Source organism: Bombina bombina, chromosome 2 (assembly GCF_027579735.1).
Source record: "Bombina bombina isolate aBomBom1 chromosome 2, aBomBom1.pri, whole genome shotgun sequence".
NCBI lineage: Eukaryota > Metazoa > Chordata > Amphibia > Anura > Bombinatoridae > Bombina > Bombina bombina.
Window position 1 is genome coordinate 123,117,528 of NC_069500.1, and position 12,948 is coordinate 123,130,475.

The 12,948-nt window shown below is 40.1% G+C and overlaps 1 protein-coding gene across 3 annotated transcripts in view; it reads left to right on the top strand.

Annotated features, from left to right (window-relative positions):
- Positions 1 to 12,948, top strand: part of GHR (growth hormone receptor) — a 691,384-nt gene that overhangs the window by 605,832 nt on the left and 72,604 nt on the right. For all 3 annotated transcript variants that reach the window (XM_053701248.1, XM_053701249.1, XM_053701250.1), the window contains 3 exons: positions 1,478 to 1,635; positions 5,150 to 5,322; positions 5,926 to 6,073. In XM_053701248.1, coding sequence (XP_053557223.1) covers positions 1,478 to 1,635; positions 5,150 to 5,322; positions 5,926 to 6,073 — 479 coding nt within the window. The remainder of the gene's footprint in view (positions 1 to 1,477; positions 1,636 to 5,149; positions 5,323 to 5,925; positions 6,074 to 12,948) is intronic.

A 12,948-nucleotide genomic window follows, 5' to 3' on the forward strand; every position in this document is an offset into this window, starting at 1 on the left:
TAAAGTGCATATACGTTTTAGTAACTTGGTCAAAAATTGCACATGTCAAGGGGGGGGGGGGGGGGGGCTGATCAATGGTTAAGTCAGGGGCCCCAAAATTCCTAGTGGCGGCCCTGGCTGTAAGTGATACAGCCCCAAACACATATCACTTGCTTATGTATGCCTGCACATGCTATTGCTGTAAGTGATACAGCCCCAAACACATATCACTTGCTTATGTATGCTTGCACATGCTATTGCTGTAAGTGCTACAGCCCCAAACACATATCACTTGCTTATGTATGCCTGCACATGCTATTGCTGTAAGTGATACAGCCCCAAACACATATCACTTGCTTATGTATGCCTGCACATGCTATTGCTGTAAGTGCTACAGCCCCAAACACATATCACTTGCTTATGTATGCCTGCACATGCTATTGCTGTAAGTGCTACAGCCCCAAACACATATCACTTGCTTATGTATGCCTGCACATACTATAGCTGTAAGTGCTACAGCCCCAAACACATATCACCTGCTTATGTATGCCTGCACATACTATAGCTGTAAGTGATACAGCCCCAAACACATATCACCTGTTTATGTATGCCTGCACATACTATAGCTGTAAGTGCTACAGCCCCAAACACATATCACTTGCTTATGTATGCCTGCACATGCTATAGCTTTAAGTGATACAGCCCCAAACACATATCACTTGCTTATGTATGCCTGCACATGCTATAGCTGTAAGTGCTTCAGCCCCAAACACATATCACCTGCTTATGTATGCCTGCACATGCTATAGCTGTAAGTGATACAGCCCCAAACACATATCACTTGCTTATGTATGCCTGCACATACTATAGCTGTAAGTGATACAGCCCCAAACACATATCACCTGCTTATGTATGCCTGCACATACTATAGCTGTAAGTGATACAGCCCCAAACACATATCACTTGCTTATGTATGCCTGCACATGCTATAGCTGTAAGTGATACAGCCCCAAACACATATCACCTGCTTATGTATGCCTGCACATGCTATTGCTGTAAGTGCTACAGCCCCAAACACATATCACCTGCTTATGTATGCCTGCACATGCTATTGCTGTAAGTGATACAGCCCCAAACACATATCACTTGCTTATGTATGCCTGCACATGCTAATGCTGTAAGTGCTACAGCCCCAAACACATATCACCTGCTATGTTACCTGCACATGCTATTGCTGTAAGTGCTACAGCCCCAAACACATATCACCTGCTATGTTACCTGCACATGCTATTGCTGTAAGTGCTACAGCCCCAAACACATATCACCTGCTATGTTACCTGCTTGTTTATATGAAACAAAGACTTCTACTGTACAAGGTCTAAAAAAATCCCAAAGATTTTGTGTGATTTCTCTCCATGCCGGCGAGGTTTTTAATATCAGGCCCTCAGTGATGAGTGTCTGATTTTGACAGATTTATTTTACATTTTCTTTCTGGCAGGGACATGAATTGGACAGATTGCCCTGATACCATAACTTCTGGGGAAAACAGCTGTTATTTCAATACAACCTACACATTTGTTTGGACTGCGTACTGCATACAACTAATACATGAAAAGGAAGTTTTTGATCAGGAGTGCTTTAGCATTGATGAAATTGGTAAGCTTAATAGTTTCTTCAGATAATTATAGTTAATTTAACTTATAAAAAAAGCTCTGTGCAGCAATTAAAGGCACATGAAACCCAAAAATGATTATTTCATGATTGAGATAGATTATACATTTTTAAAAAAACTTTCAAATTTAATACTGTTATCAATTTTGCTCCACTCTCTTGGTATATTTTATTAAAGGGACATAATAGTCATATGCTAAATCACTTGAAACTGATGCAGTATAACTGTAAAAAGCTGACAGGAAAATATCACCTGAGCATCTCTATGTAAAAAAGGAAGATATTTTACCTCACAATCTGCTCAGCTCAGCAGAGTAAGTTCTGTGTAAAAAGTTATACTTCACCTGCTCCCAGCTGCAGGTAAAAAAAATAAATGAAGAAATGAACAGCAGCCAATCAGCATCAGCAGTGCTGAGGTCATGAACTCTTACTGTGATCTCATGAGATTTCATAGTAAGCTTCCTTTACCTGATTGGTAAAATAATATGAGAGTTCACGAGGCACATCCCTTAAGCTGTCCCAGGACAGACATACTAAAATTCTGCTTAGAAATCCTTTACAATGGGAGGTGGCTACTGAGGAACTTTTGAGGTAAAATATCTTTCTTTTTTACATAGAGATGTTCAGGAGATATTTTCTAGTCAGCTTTTTACAGCTATGCTGCATCACTTTCAAGTGTTTAAACATTTGGGTATTATGGCCCTTTAAAGAAGCAGCAATGCCGTCCTAGGAGTATGTGAACACATTTGTAAGACAATGAAAATGAACATACAAGTTCAGCCACCAATCAACAACTAGCTCCAAGCTCCTTAGTCTGTATAGATATGTTTTTTAACAATAGATAACAAGAGGATGAAGCAAATTAGATAATAGAAGTAAATTGGAAAGTTGTTTAAAATGTCATGCTCTAGCTGAAACATGAAATATTTAGTATAGAATGTTATCAAGGTATCTTAACGAAAGCGGGCAGAACATGGAAATAAGCATGTGTCACAAACTATATTTTATTCCATAATACTTTTCAGACATGGGGGTATATTTATTAATGTGTGAGCGGACATGATACGATGTAGCATATCATGTCCACCGCACATCGATAAATGCCGTCTTGTGAACTGCTGGTGCAATGCCGCCCCCTGCAGATTCAAGGCCAATCGGCGGCTAGCAAGGAGTGTCAATCAACCCGATCATGGAGTCTTTAGACCGCTGCTTCATAAGAGAGCCTTCAGGAAACAAGGGGCATCAATCTCCATACGGAGCTTTATAAATCGGCCCCATGGTACCCATATGGCCTAAAACACAATGATATTCTTGTAGAGAACTGTAACTGCTTTTAAATTTTTTTAAAAAATTGCACATTTTTAAAAAGTGTTGGGTGCATAAAAACAAAAGTCCCTGAATTACACTTTGTATACCAGCATTTGAGACAGTCTAATCAAAACTAAAATGTACATTTATTAAATATAGTTCTATCAGAGAAAAAATTTCCAGCTAAAACTTTTTCTGTGCGTATGATCTAAATAAACGTTCCTTTGTATACTTAAAGGGACAGTGTACTCCAAAATTGCTATTGTTTAAAAATATAGATAACGCCTTTACTACCCATTCCCCAGCTTTGCACAACCAACATTGATGTATTAACCCCTTAGTGACCAGACCACTTTTCCATTTGTTGACCGTTTGGGACCAGGGCTATTTTAACATTTCTGCAGTGTTTGTGTTTAGCTGTAATTTTCCTCTTACTCATTTACTGTACCCACACATATTATATACAGTTTTTCTTGCCATTAAATGGACTTTCTAAAGATACCATTATTTTTATCATATCTTATAATTTACTATAAAAACATTTTTTATAAAATATGATAAAAAATTTAAAAAACACACTTTTTCTAACTTTGACCCCAAAAATCTTTTACATATCTACAACCACCAAAATAAAACCATGCTAAATAGTTTCTAAATTTTGTCCTGAGTTTAGAAATACCCAATGTTTACATGTTCTTTGCTTTTTTGCACGTTATAGGGCAATAAGTACAAGTAGCACTTTGCTATTTCCAAACCATTTTTTTTTTTTTAAATTTAGCGATAGTTACATTGTAACATTGATATCTGTCAGGAATCCCTGAATAACCCTTCACATGTATCATTTTTTTTGTGGACAACCCAAAGTATTGATCTAGGCCCATTTTGGTATATTTCATGCCACCATTTCACCACCAAATGCGATCAAATAAAAAAAAAATGTTAACTTTTTCACAAACTTCTCACTGAAATTATTTACAAACAGCTTGTGCAATTGTGGCACAAATGGTTGTAAATGCTTCTCTGGGATCCCCTTTGTTCAGAAATAACAGACATTTATGGCTTTGGCATTACTTTTTGGTAATTAGAAGGCCTCTAAATGCCGCTATGCACCACATGTGTGTAATGCCTAGCAGTGAAGGGGTTAATTAGGTAGCTTGTAGGGAGCTTGTAAGGTTAAATTTAACTTTAGTGTAGTAGACAACCCAAAGTATTGATCTAGGCCCATTTTGGTATATTTCATGCCATCATTTCACTTAGAACAAGCATGGCACAAATGTTTGTAAATGCTTCTGTGGGATCCCCTTTGTTCAGAAATAGCAGACATATATGGCTTTGGCATTGCTTTTTGGTAATTAGAAGGTCGTAAAATGCCGCTGCGCACCAACTTGTATTATGCCCAGCAGTTAAGGGGTTAATTAGGTAGCTTGTAGGGTTAATTTTAGCTTTAGTGTAGAGATCAGCCTCCCACCTGACACATCCCACCCCCTGATCCCTCCCTGATCCCCTCAAACAGCTCCCTTCCCTACCCCACCCCACAATTGTCACCGACATCTTAAGTACTGGCAGAAACTCTGCCAGTACTCAAATAAAAGGCTTTTTTTTTTTTTTTTTTTACAGTTATTCTATAGTTTTGGATCCCCCCTTAACCCCCAACCTCCCTGATCCCACCAAACAGCTCTCTAACCCTCCCCCGCTACCTATTTGCCGCCATCTTGGGTACTGGCAGCTGTCTGCCAGTACCCAGTTCGCTGCCCCCCCTCAATTACCTCCTCCCCCCTTCCAGATCCCTGGCCAAATATTGATTTACCCCCTCCCACTACCCCCTTCTCATACATGCTTCTCTATAGTATCATACATGACTACTATACTAATCATGCAGCGTGCATGCCCCCCGCATGCGCTCCCACCACCTCCGCGCACAGGATTCGGGTGTTAACCACTGATGGGCCACCCACCCCCCTCCCTGCTGCTGCTCCCGCCCATCAACCTTCGGCACATTTGATGGCCGATGCAGAGAGGGTCACAGAGCGGCCCTCTCTGCATCTGTGTGTAAAAAAGGATATTGCAGTGATGCCTCAATATCGAGACATCGCTGCAATACCCTGAGAGCAGCTGGAAGCGATAGCCTAAAGTATATTATTTCAAATTTATTATGTAATAATGACTGAGCTTTTTTCCAAAATATAAATAGTGGAACCTGATCCTCCGATTGCTCTCAACTGGACTGTACTTAATCTGAGCATGACAAAACTCCGTATGGACATAAAGTTAACATGGAGACCTCCCCCTACAGTAGATATTAAATGGATACGCCTGGAATATGAAGTCCAAACACAAGAAGTCAATGATACAACGTGGAAAATTGTAAGATATTCTTTTTAATGTTAATATGTGGTATAAAAGATGGGAGCAAAGATTAGGATAAGGAACACTATTTAGCAGACACTTTAGCAGGTGATGGGACATAGGTGGTAGGTAGGTAAAGGTTCTCATTTTCCACAACTGAACTGTAATTGTATACCCTTGGATGACAGCAACACACAAATTATTTTACATTTTTGACCCCCCCTTGATTGCCAGTAGCACACACATAGTAATGTTTATACATCTCATGGTTGACAATAAAAAACACCAAGCCAAGAGCAGTGTAACTCCCTCCTTGGCCTCCAGAAACACAAAGAGTAGTATGTGTGCAATGTCATTTCTTTCTGGGTCATATTTGTAATCCACAGAAACATAGGAGGCTTTTAAAATGTAGCTGTCTTTCAAGAGACTTTTTAGGCTGGACAGCCTGGTGAAATACGGCACAGCTAGCAAACCTAGTATGGACTTTAATGATTGTAATGCTCAAAATGAGTTATTATTTCCTGGAAGAGTTAAGCAATAATTACTTTTAAAACTGTCTTGTTTAGTTGTGTAATTTGAGTGTTATTTTCTTGTTTAACTGTCTATTCTGATTTCTTGTAGATGGATCCAGTTTTTACTAACTATGTGCCAATATATGCTTTGAAAGTAGAAAAGGAGCATTATGTTCGTGTAAGATGTAAACAACATTTAGCCAGAGCATTTGGAGAATTCAGTGAGATATTACACATACCAGTTTTATTTTTACAAGGTAAGTTAATGGGTGGGGGGTTGTACACATCGGCAATTGTGTTACAGTAGAAAAATTCAGCATACAGATATGTTTGTTGAAGAACATAAATATGAGAACATACAAGCTAATGGACATTTTTATACATAAGTAAAACTTAAAGATTCACTTGAAATAAAAAAGTATAATTCTCTATGGCAATGATAGCCAATACGGGTACTGCATATCAATATTTTAGAAGTCTTAAGGGCAGCCTTTAACCCTTTGAGTGCTAACACTTTCCCACGTGGGTGCTAAGATTTTTTAAGTTTTTTTTTATTTTTTGAACAATTTCGTTTTAACTTTTTTTTTTCCAGACCCCCCAAGACATACACTGTTGGAAAGGTTAGATGATTACCTTTTCAATTGTGGGACTTGAGGGTTCTTTAACTGCTTAGATGCCTGAGATACAGGCTTCTAAGCAACATGCCCCCTTCTCCTATACTTAACATTGTTAAGTATAAATAAAGTTGTGCGGTGACGTCATCACGTTATTGCACGTGACGTCACCATGCAAAATGGGAAGTCCCAGCGATACCTGTCACTCTACAGGCACAATCGCCAGGGTAGGAGCGGGTGGGAGCCCCCAGATCTCCCTCAAGGTGGGAGAGTGCTAGTGATGGCTCTGAGCCTTCATTAGCACCAGAGTGGGAAACTCTATGACGGCTCAGAGCCGTCATTAGCACTCAAAGGGTTAAATGTATGGCTACTAAACACACAATAGCATGTTTTTCTAAAGATGTGGCACGTGGCCAGAATTAGGTAACATTTTAGGGTACCCTCTATCGTCAGTTCTCTGCTGCAAAGGGGAATTCTGTTTTTTTCTGGGTCACAAAAACTATGGCACAAATTCTTAGTTCTACTTTTTCCAGGGGGGCAGCAAAAACTAGTGCAGAGGGCCAAAAGTGGCCCTTGGGCTACCCTGATCTAGGGTACAGTTACAAGAATTTAACATTAAAAATATGCTGCTGGTCTTCCAAAGCTGGCAAGCTGGCAAAATATGCAGTATTTATAGTCCTCATTGTAAAGAATTACAATGATAAAAATCCCAGTGACCACTGAAGAATTGCTCCTAATGAAGTTATAAAGGGCCAGATTACGAGTGGAGCAATATTGTTTTCGGGCAAGTGATATCAGGTTTTCATATTCTTTAAGGCACAAGTTAAATTGCACTCTTATTGCAAGAGGAAAGTAAATGCGAACCTGTGAGCTCAAATTATTACTGCGACCTCAGAGTTCTGGTTAACTGTTTTTAAAAACAAAAAGGCCTAGATTTGGAGTTTTGTCGGTAACGACCCGCGTAGCTAACGCCGGCTTTTTTCTGGCCGCACCATAAAAATAACTCTGGTATTGAGATTCCACATAAAGGCTGCGTTAGGCTCCAAAAAAGGAGCGTAGAGCATTTTTAACGCGGCCAGCCTCAAAAACGTGCTCGTGCACGATTCTTCCATAGAAAACAATGGGGCTGTTTGAGCTGAAAAAAAACCTAACACCTGCAAAAAAGCCGCGTTCAGCTCCTAACGCAGCCCCATTGTTTGCTATGGGGAAACACTTCCTACGTCTGCACCTAACACCCTAACATGTACCCCGAGTCTAAACACCCCTAACCTTACACTTATTAACCCCTAATCTGCCGCCCCCGCTATCGTTGACCCCTGCATATTATTATTAACCCCTAATCTGCCGCTCCGTAAACCGCCGCTACTTACATTATCCCTATGTACCCCTAATCTGCTGCCCTAACATCGCCGACCCCTATATTATATTTATTAACCCCTAATCTGCCCCCCACCTGCCTACACTTATTAACCCCTAATCTGCCGAGCGGACCTGAGCGCTACTATAATAAAGTTATTAACCCCTAATCCGCCTCACTAACCCTATAATAAATAGTATTAACCCATAATCTGCCCTCCCTAACATCGCCGACACCTAAATTCAATTATTAACCCCTAATCTGCCGACCGGAGCTCACCGCTATTCTAATAAATGTATTAACCCCTAAAGCTAAGTCTAACCCTAACACTAACACCCCCCTAAGTTAAATATAATTTACATCTAACGAAATTAATTAACTCTTATTAAATAAATTATTCCTATTTAAAGCTAAATACTTACCTGTAAAATAAATCCTAATATAGCTACAATATAAATTATAATTACATTGTAGCTATTTTAGGATTAATATTTATTTTACAGGCAACTTTGTAATCATTTTAACCAGGTACAATAGCTATTAAATAGTTAAGAACTATTTAATAGTTACCTAGTTAAAATAATTACAAAATTACCTGTCAAATAAATCCTAACCTAAGTTACAATTAAACCTAACACTATACTATCATTAAATTAATTAAATAAAATACCTACAATTACCTACAATTAAACCTAACACTACACTATCAATACATTAATTAAATACAATACCTACAAATAACTACAATGAAATAAACTAACTAAAGTACAAAAAATAAAAAAGAACTAAGTTACAAAAAATAAAAAAATATCTACAAACATAAGAAAAATATTACAACAATTTTAAACTAATTACACCTACTCTAAGCCCCCTAATAAAACAACAAAGCCCCCCAAAATAAAAAATGCCCTACCCTATTCTAAATTACTAAAGTTAAAAGCTCTTTTACCTTACCAACCCTGAACAGGGCCCTTTGCGGGGCATGCCCCAAGAAGTTCAGCTCTTTTGCCTGTAAAAAAAAACATACAATACCCCCCCCAACATTACAACCCACCACCCACATACCCCTAATCTAACCCAAACCCCCCTTAAATAAACCTAACACTAAGCCCCTGAAGATCTTCCTACCTTGTATTCACCATACCAGGTTCACCGATCTGTCCTGAAGAGCTCCTCCGATGTCCTGATCCAAGCCCAAGCGGGGGGCTGAAGATGTCCATGATCCGGTAGAAGTCTTCATCCAAGCGGGGCAGAAGAGGTCTTCCATCCGATTGAAGTCTGCATCCAGGCGGCATCTTCTATCGACATCCATCTGGAACGGAGCGGCAGCATCCTGAAGACCTCCGACGCGGAACATCCATCCTGGCCGACGACTGAACGACGAATGACGGTTCCTTTAAATGACGTCATCCAAGATGGCGTCCCTCAAATTCCGATTGGCTGATAGGATTCTATCAGCCAATCGGAATTAAGGTAGGAATATTCTGATTGGCTGATGGAATCAGCCAATCAGAATCAAGTTCAATCCGATTGGCTGATCCAATCAGCCAATCAGATTGAGCTCGCATTCTATTGGCTGTTCCGATCAGCCAATAGAATGCGAGCTAAATCTGATTGGCTGATTCCATCAGCCAATCAGAATATTCCCACCTTAATTCCGATTGGCTGATAGAATCCTATCAGCCAATTGGAATTTGAGGGACGCCATCTTGGATGACGTCATTTAAAGGAACCGTCATTCGTCGTTCAGTCGTCGGCCAGGATGGATGTTCCGCGTCGGAGGTCTTCAGGATGCTGCCGCTCCGTTCCAGATGGATGTCGATAGAAGATGCCGCCTGGATGAAGACTTCAATCGGATGGAAGACCTCTTCTGCCCCGCTTGGATGAAGACTTCTACCGGATCATGGACATCTTCAGCCCCCCGCTTGGGCTTGGATCAGGACATCGGAGGAGCTCTTCAGGACCGATCGGTGAACCTGGTATGGTGAAGACAAGGTAGGAAGATCTTCAGGGGCTTAGTGTTAGGTTTATTTAAGGGGGGTTTGGGTTAGATTAGGGGTATGTGGGTGGTGGGTTGTAATGTTGGGGGGGGTATTGTATGGTTTTTTTTACAGGCAAAAGAGCTGAACTTCTTGGGGCATGCCCCGCAAAGGGCCCTGTTCAGGGCTGGTAAGGTAAAAGAGCTTTTAACTTTAGTAATTTAGAATAGGGTAGGGCATTTTTTATTTTGGGGGGCTTTGTTGTTTTATTAGGGGGCTTAGAGTAGGTGTAATTAGTTTAAAATTGTTGTAATATTTTTCTTATGTTTGTAGATATTTTTTTATTTTTTGTAACTTAGTTCTTTTTTATTTTTTGTACTTTAGTTAGTTTATTTCATTGTAGTTATTTGTAGGTATTGTATTTAATTAATGTATTGATAGTGTCAGGATTCTGTCTGTTACCTCCCACTTCTGTGTCATCATACATCTTGCCCTTTAAATCCTAGCTACGCCCTGTTCCTAGTGCTTAGTATTGTTGCACCTTTCCCTGAGGTTGCTGCTAGCTCAAAGCTTTCCTTGTGTAATTAGTAACATTCACTGTTACTTTGCCTGCACATTCCCTGGATTACAAAGTTGCTGCAGCCGAGCTGCTTTCTACCAGTTTGGAACTTTGCACAAACTCATTACGAATCTTTACTTCAAACAAATGGACTCATTCACAAACTAATTCCATTTACCAGTTTCCTTGTACTTTTCAGTTGGATTTGGAATCCTGTGAATACGGCCTGTTACACAATTCCTGTAGCCGTCACTACTTACATTCTGTGTTTGTTCTGAGTCACTGCGGTCCGTCCGCCATCCTGTGACGTCACCCGTCACTCAAAGATCGTCCGCGATCACTCCCTCTCCCGCTCAGCTGAGCGGCAACAACAAACTTCTACCTCCCTCAGCATTCAGCTGTGTAGCTCGCTCCAGTCCGCGCACGGGTTGCGCATGTGAATTGGCATAAGAGAAAGCCTTATTACAACTTATTGGATACACGATTATACTGCACATGAGATGATAATGCTGGAACTGTAAAAGGCTTTTCCCAGTTCTTATCTTAACTATTATCAGTCTTGTTGTAATACGAATCATCACCAGTTTGCTTGTTACATTTCATATGCACAATGTAATACCATATTAGTTACATTTTGCTACTTCCTTAATCAAATTCCACAGTGCTTGCAAAGTTATTGACTAGAAGGTGTCAGTAATCAAAGCTTTGTGGTACAAACCTTATACAAGGTCTGCAGCTGCGTACAGAAATATTAATAGCCAGTACTTTGGAATTACTGACAGGGAATTAACCCTTACAGAATACTAAGCCAAAAGAATGTCTGAACCAGCAGACCTGTCACAATTTGTTTACTCTTTATCTCAAAGAGTTGATCAAATGGGAATATCTCTCAGGGAACTTGAGATTGAGAACCAATCTCTGAGAAGGATAATAAGAGAATCCTTGGCACCTAGACCTGACTCCATACCTGAGCCAACTGTCTCCCTCCCTGAACCTTTTTCTGGCAACAGAAAGCATTATCGTCAGTTTAAGACGGCTTGCCAGCTCCTATTCAATTTGAAACCAAAAACTTATTGTACAGAAAGAGTAAAAGTACTCACAGTCATTTCCTTCCTAAGGGGTGAACCCCGAGTATGGTCTGATGCCACCTTTGAGACAAATCAACCTATTCTAGGTTCCCTAGATGACTTTTTCACTCATATGGATGAATTATATTTGGACTCTGATGCTCAGTTATCTGCTGAGACTTCTATGCTTAATCTGAAACAAGGTAAACGGGTTGTAGAAGATTATATTACGGAGTTCAAGCAATATGCACAAGATTCACAGTGGAATCCAATTGCCCTCCGCAACCAGTTCAGATTAGGTCTCGCAGATAATATAAAAGATGAACTGGCCCGCGTTGAACTGCCTAAGACCCTAGAAAATCTCATGTCTCTTGTCATACAGATTGACAGGAGATTAAGAGAGAGAAGGTCAGAAAGAGGTCATTTCGAGTCAGTTGTTAAGGCTATACAATCCCCATCAACGTCCTTTACTTCTACAAAAACTACTCCAGAACCTATGGAGGTGGGTTTAGCAAGAACTCCACTGACACTCCAGGAGAGAACACGAAGGAGATTAAACTCGCTATGCATGTATTGTGCTAATTCCTCTCATTCAGTGACTGACTGCCCCCTACTTCTGAAAGCCAAGAAAAGTAAGTGCATTTCCTTCAGTACATTCCCAACATCTGAAGTGCCTAACACTTACTGTAAACTTTCTTTGTCTTTGCAGTGGGACCTCCAAAAACTACAAACTGAAGCCATGATAGATACAGGCACCTATGGGAATTTCATTGATTTGTCCATTGTTAAAAAAAATAAAATTCCATGTGTGATTAAGCAAACCCCAGTTTCCATTCGTGTCATTGATGGTTCTTCAATTCCTAGTGGTCCTATCACACATCAGACCTTACCCTTATTATTAACTACATCACGCGGACATGCTGAATGGTTGGTATTCAATGTTTTGCCTTCACCAATATTTCCTTTAGTTCTAGGAGTCTCCTGGTGTAAAACACATCAACCACAAATAGACTGGCTATCTTTACAGGTAAAATTGTCCTCCGCACACTGTCATCAACATTGTTTTCCTAAACATAACCTCCTTTCACTTCCAACTGATGTACCACAACTTCCTGAACAGTACTCTGATTTCAGTGATGTTTTCAGTAAAATTGAGGCGGAATCGCTTCCCCCACATCGTGTTTACGATTGTCCAATTGACATCAAACCTGGTTCCTCTATTCCATTTGGTCGTCTTTACCCTTTATCCACACCTGAACTGGAACATCTAAAACAGTACCTTGATGATAATATTCGCAAGGGGTTCATTCGTCCATCAACATCTTCAGCGGGCGCAGGTATGTTTTTCGTAAAAAACAAAGATGGAGCTCTTCGGCCCATCATCGATTATAGAGAACTAAACCAACGCACAATAAAAAATCGATACCCGCTTCCTTTGATCCCTGAGCTCATAGAGCGTTTACAGGATGCCACCATATATACCAAATTAGATTTACGAGGTGCATACAACCTTGTCAGAGTACGTGAGGGGGATGAATGGTTGACAGCTTTCAGGA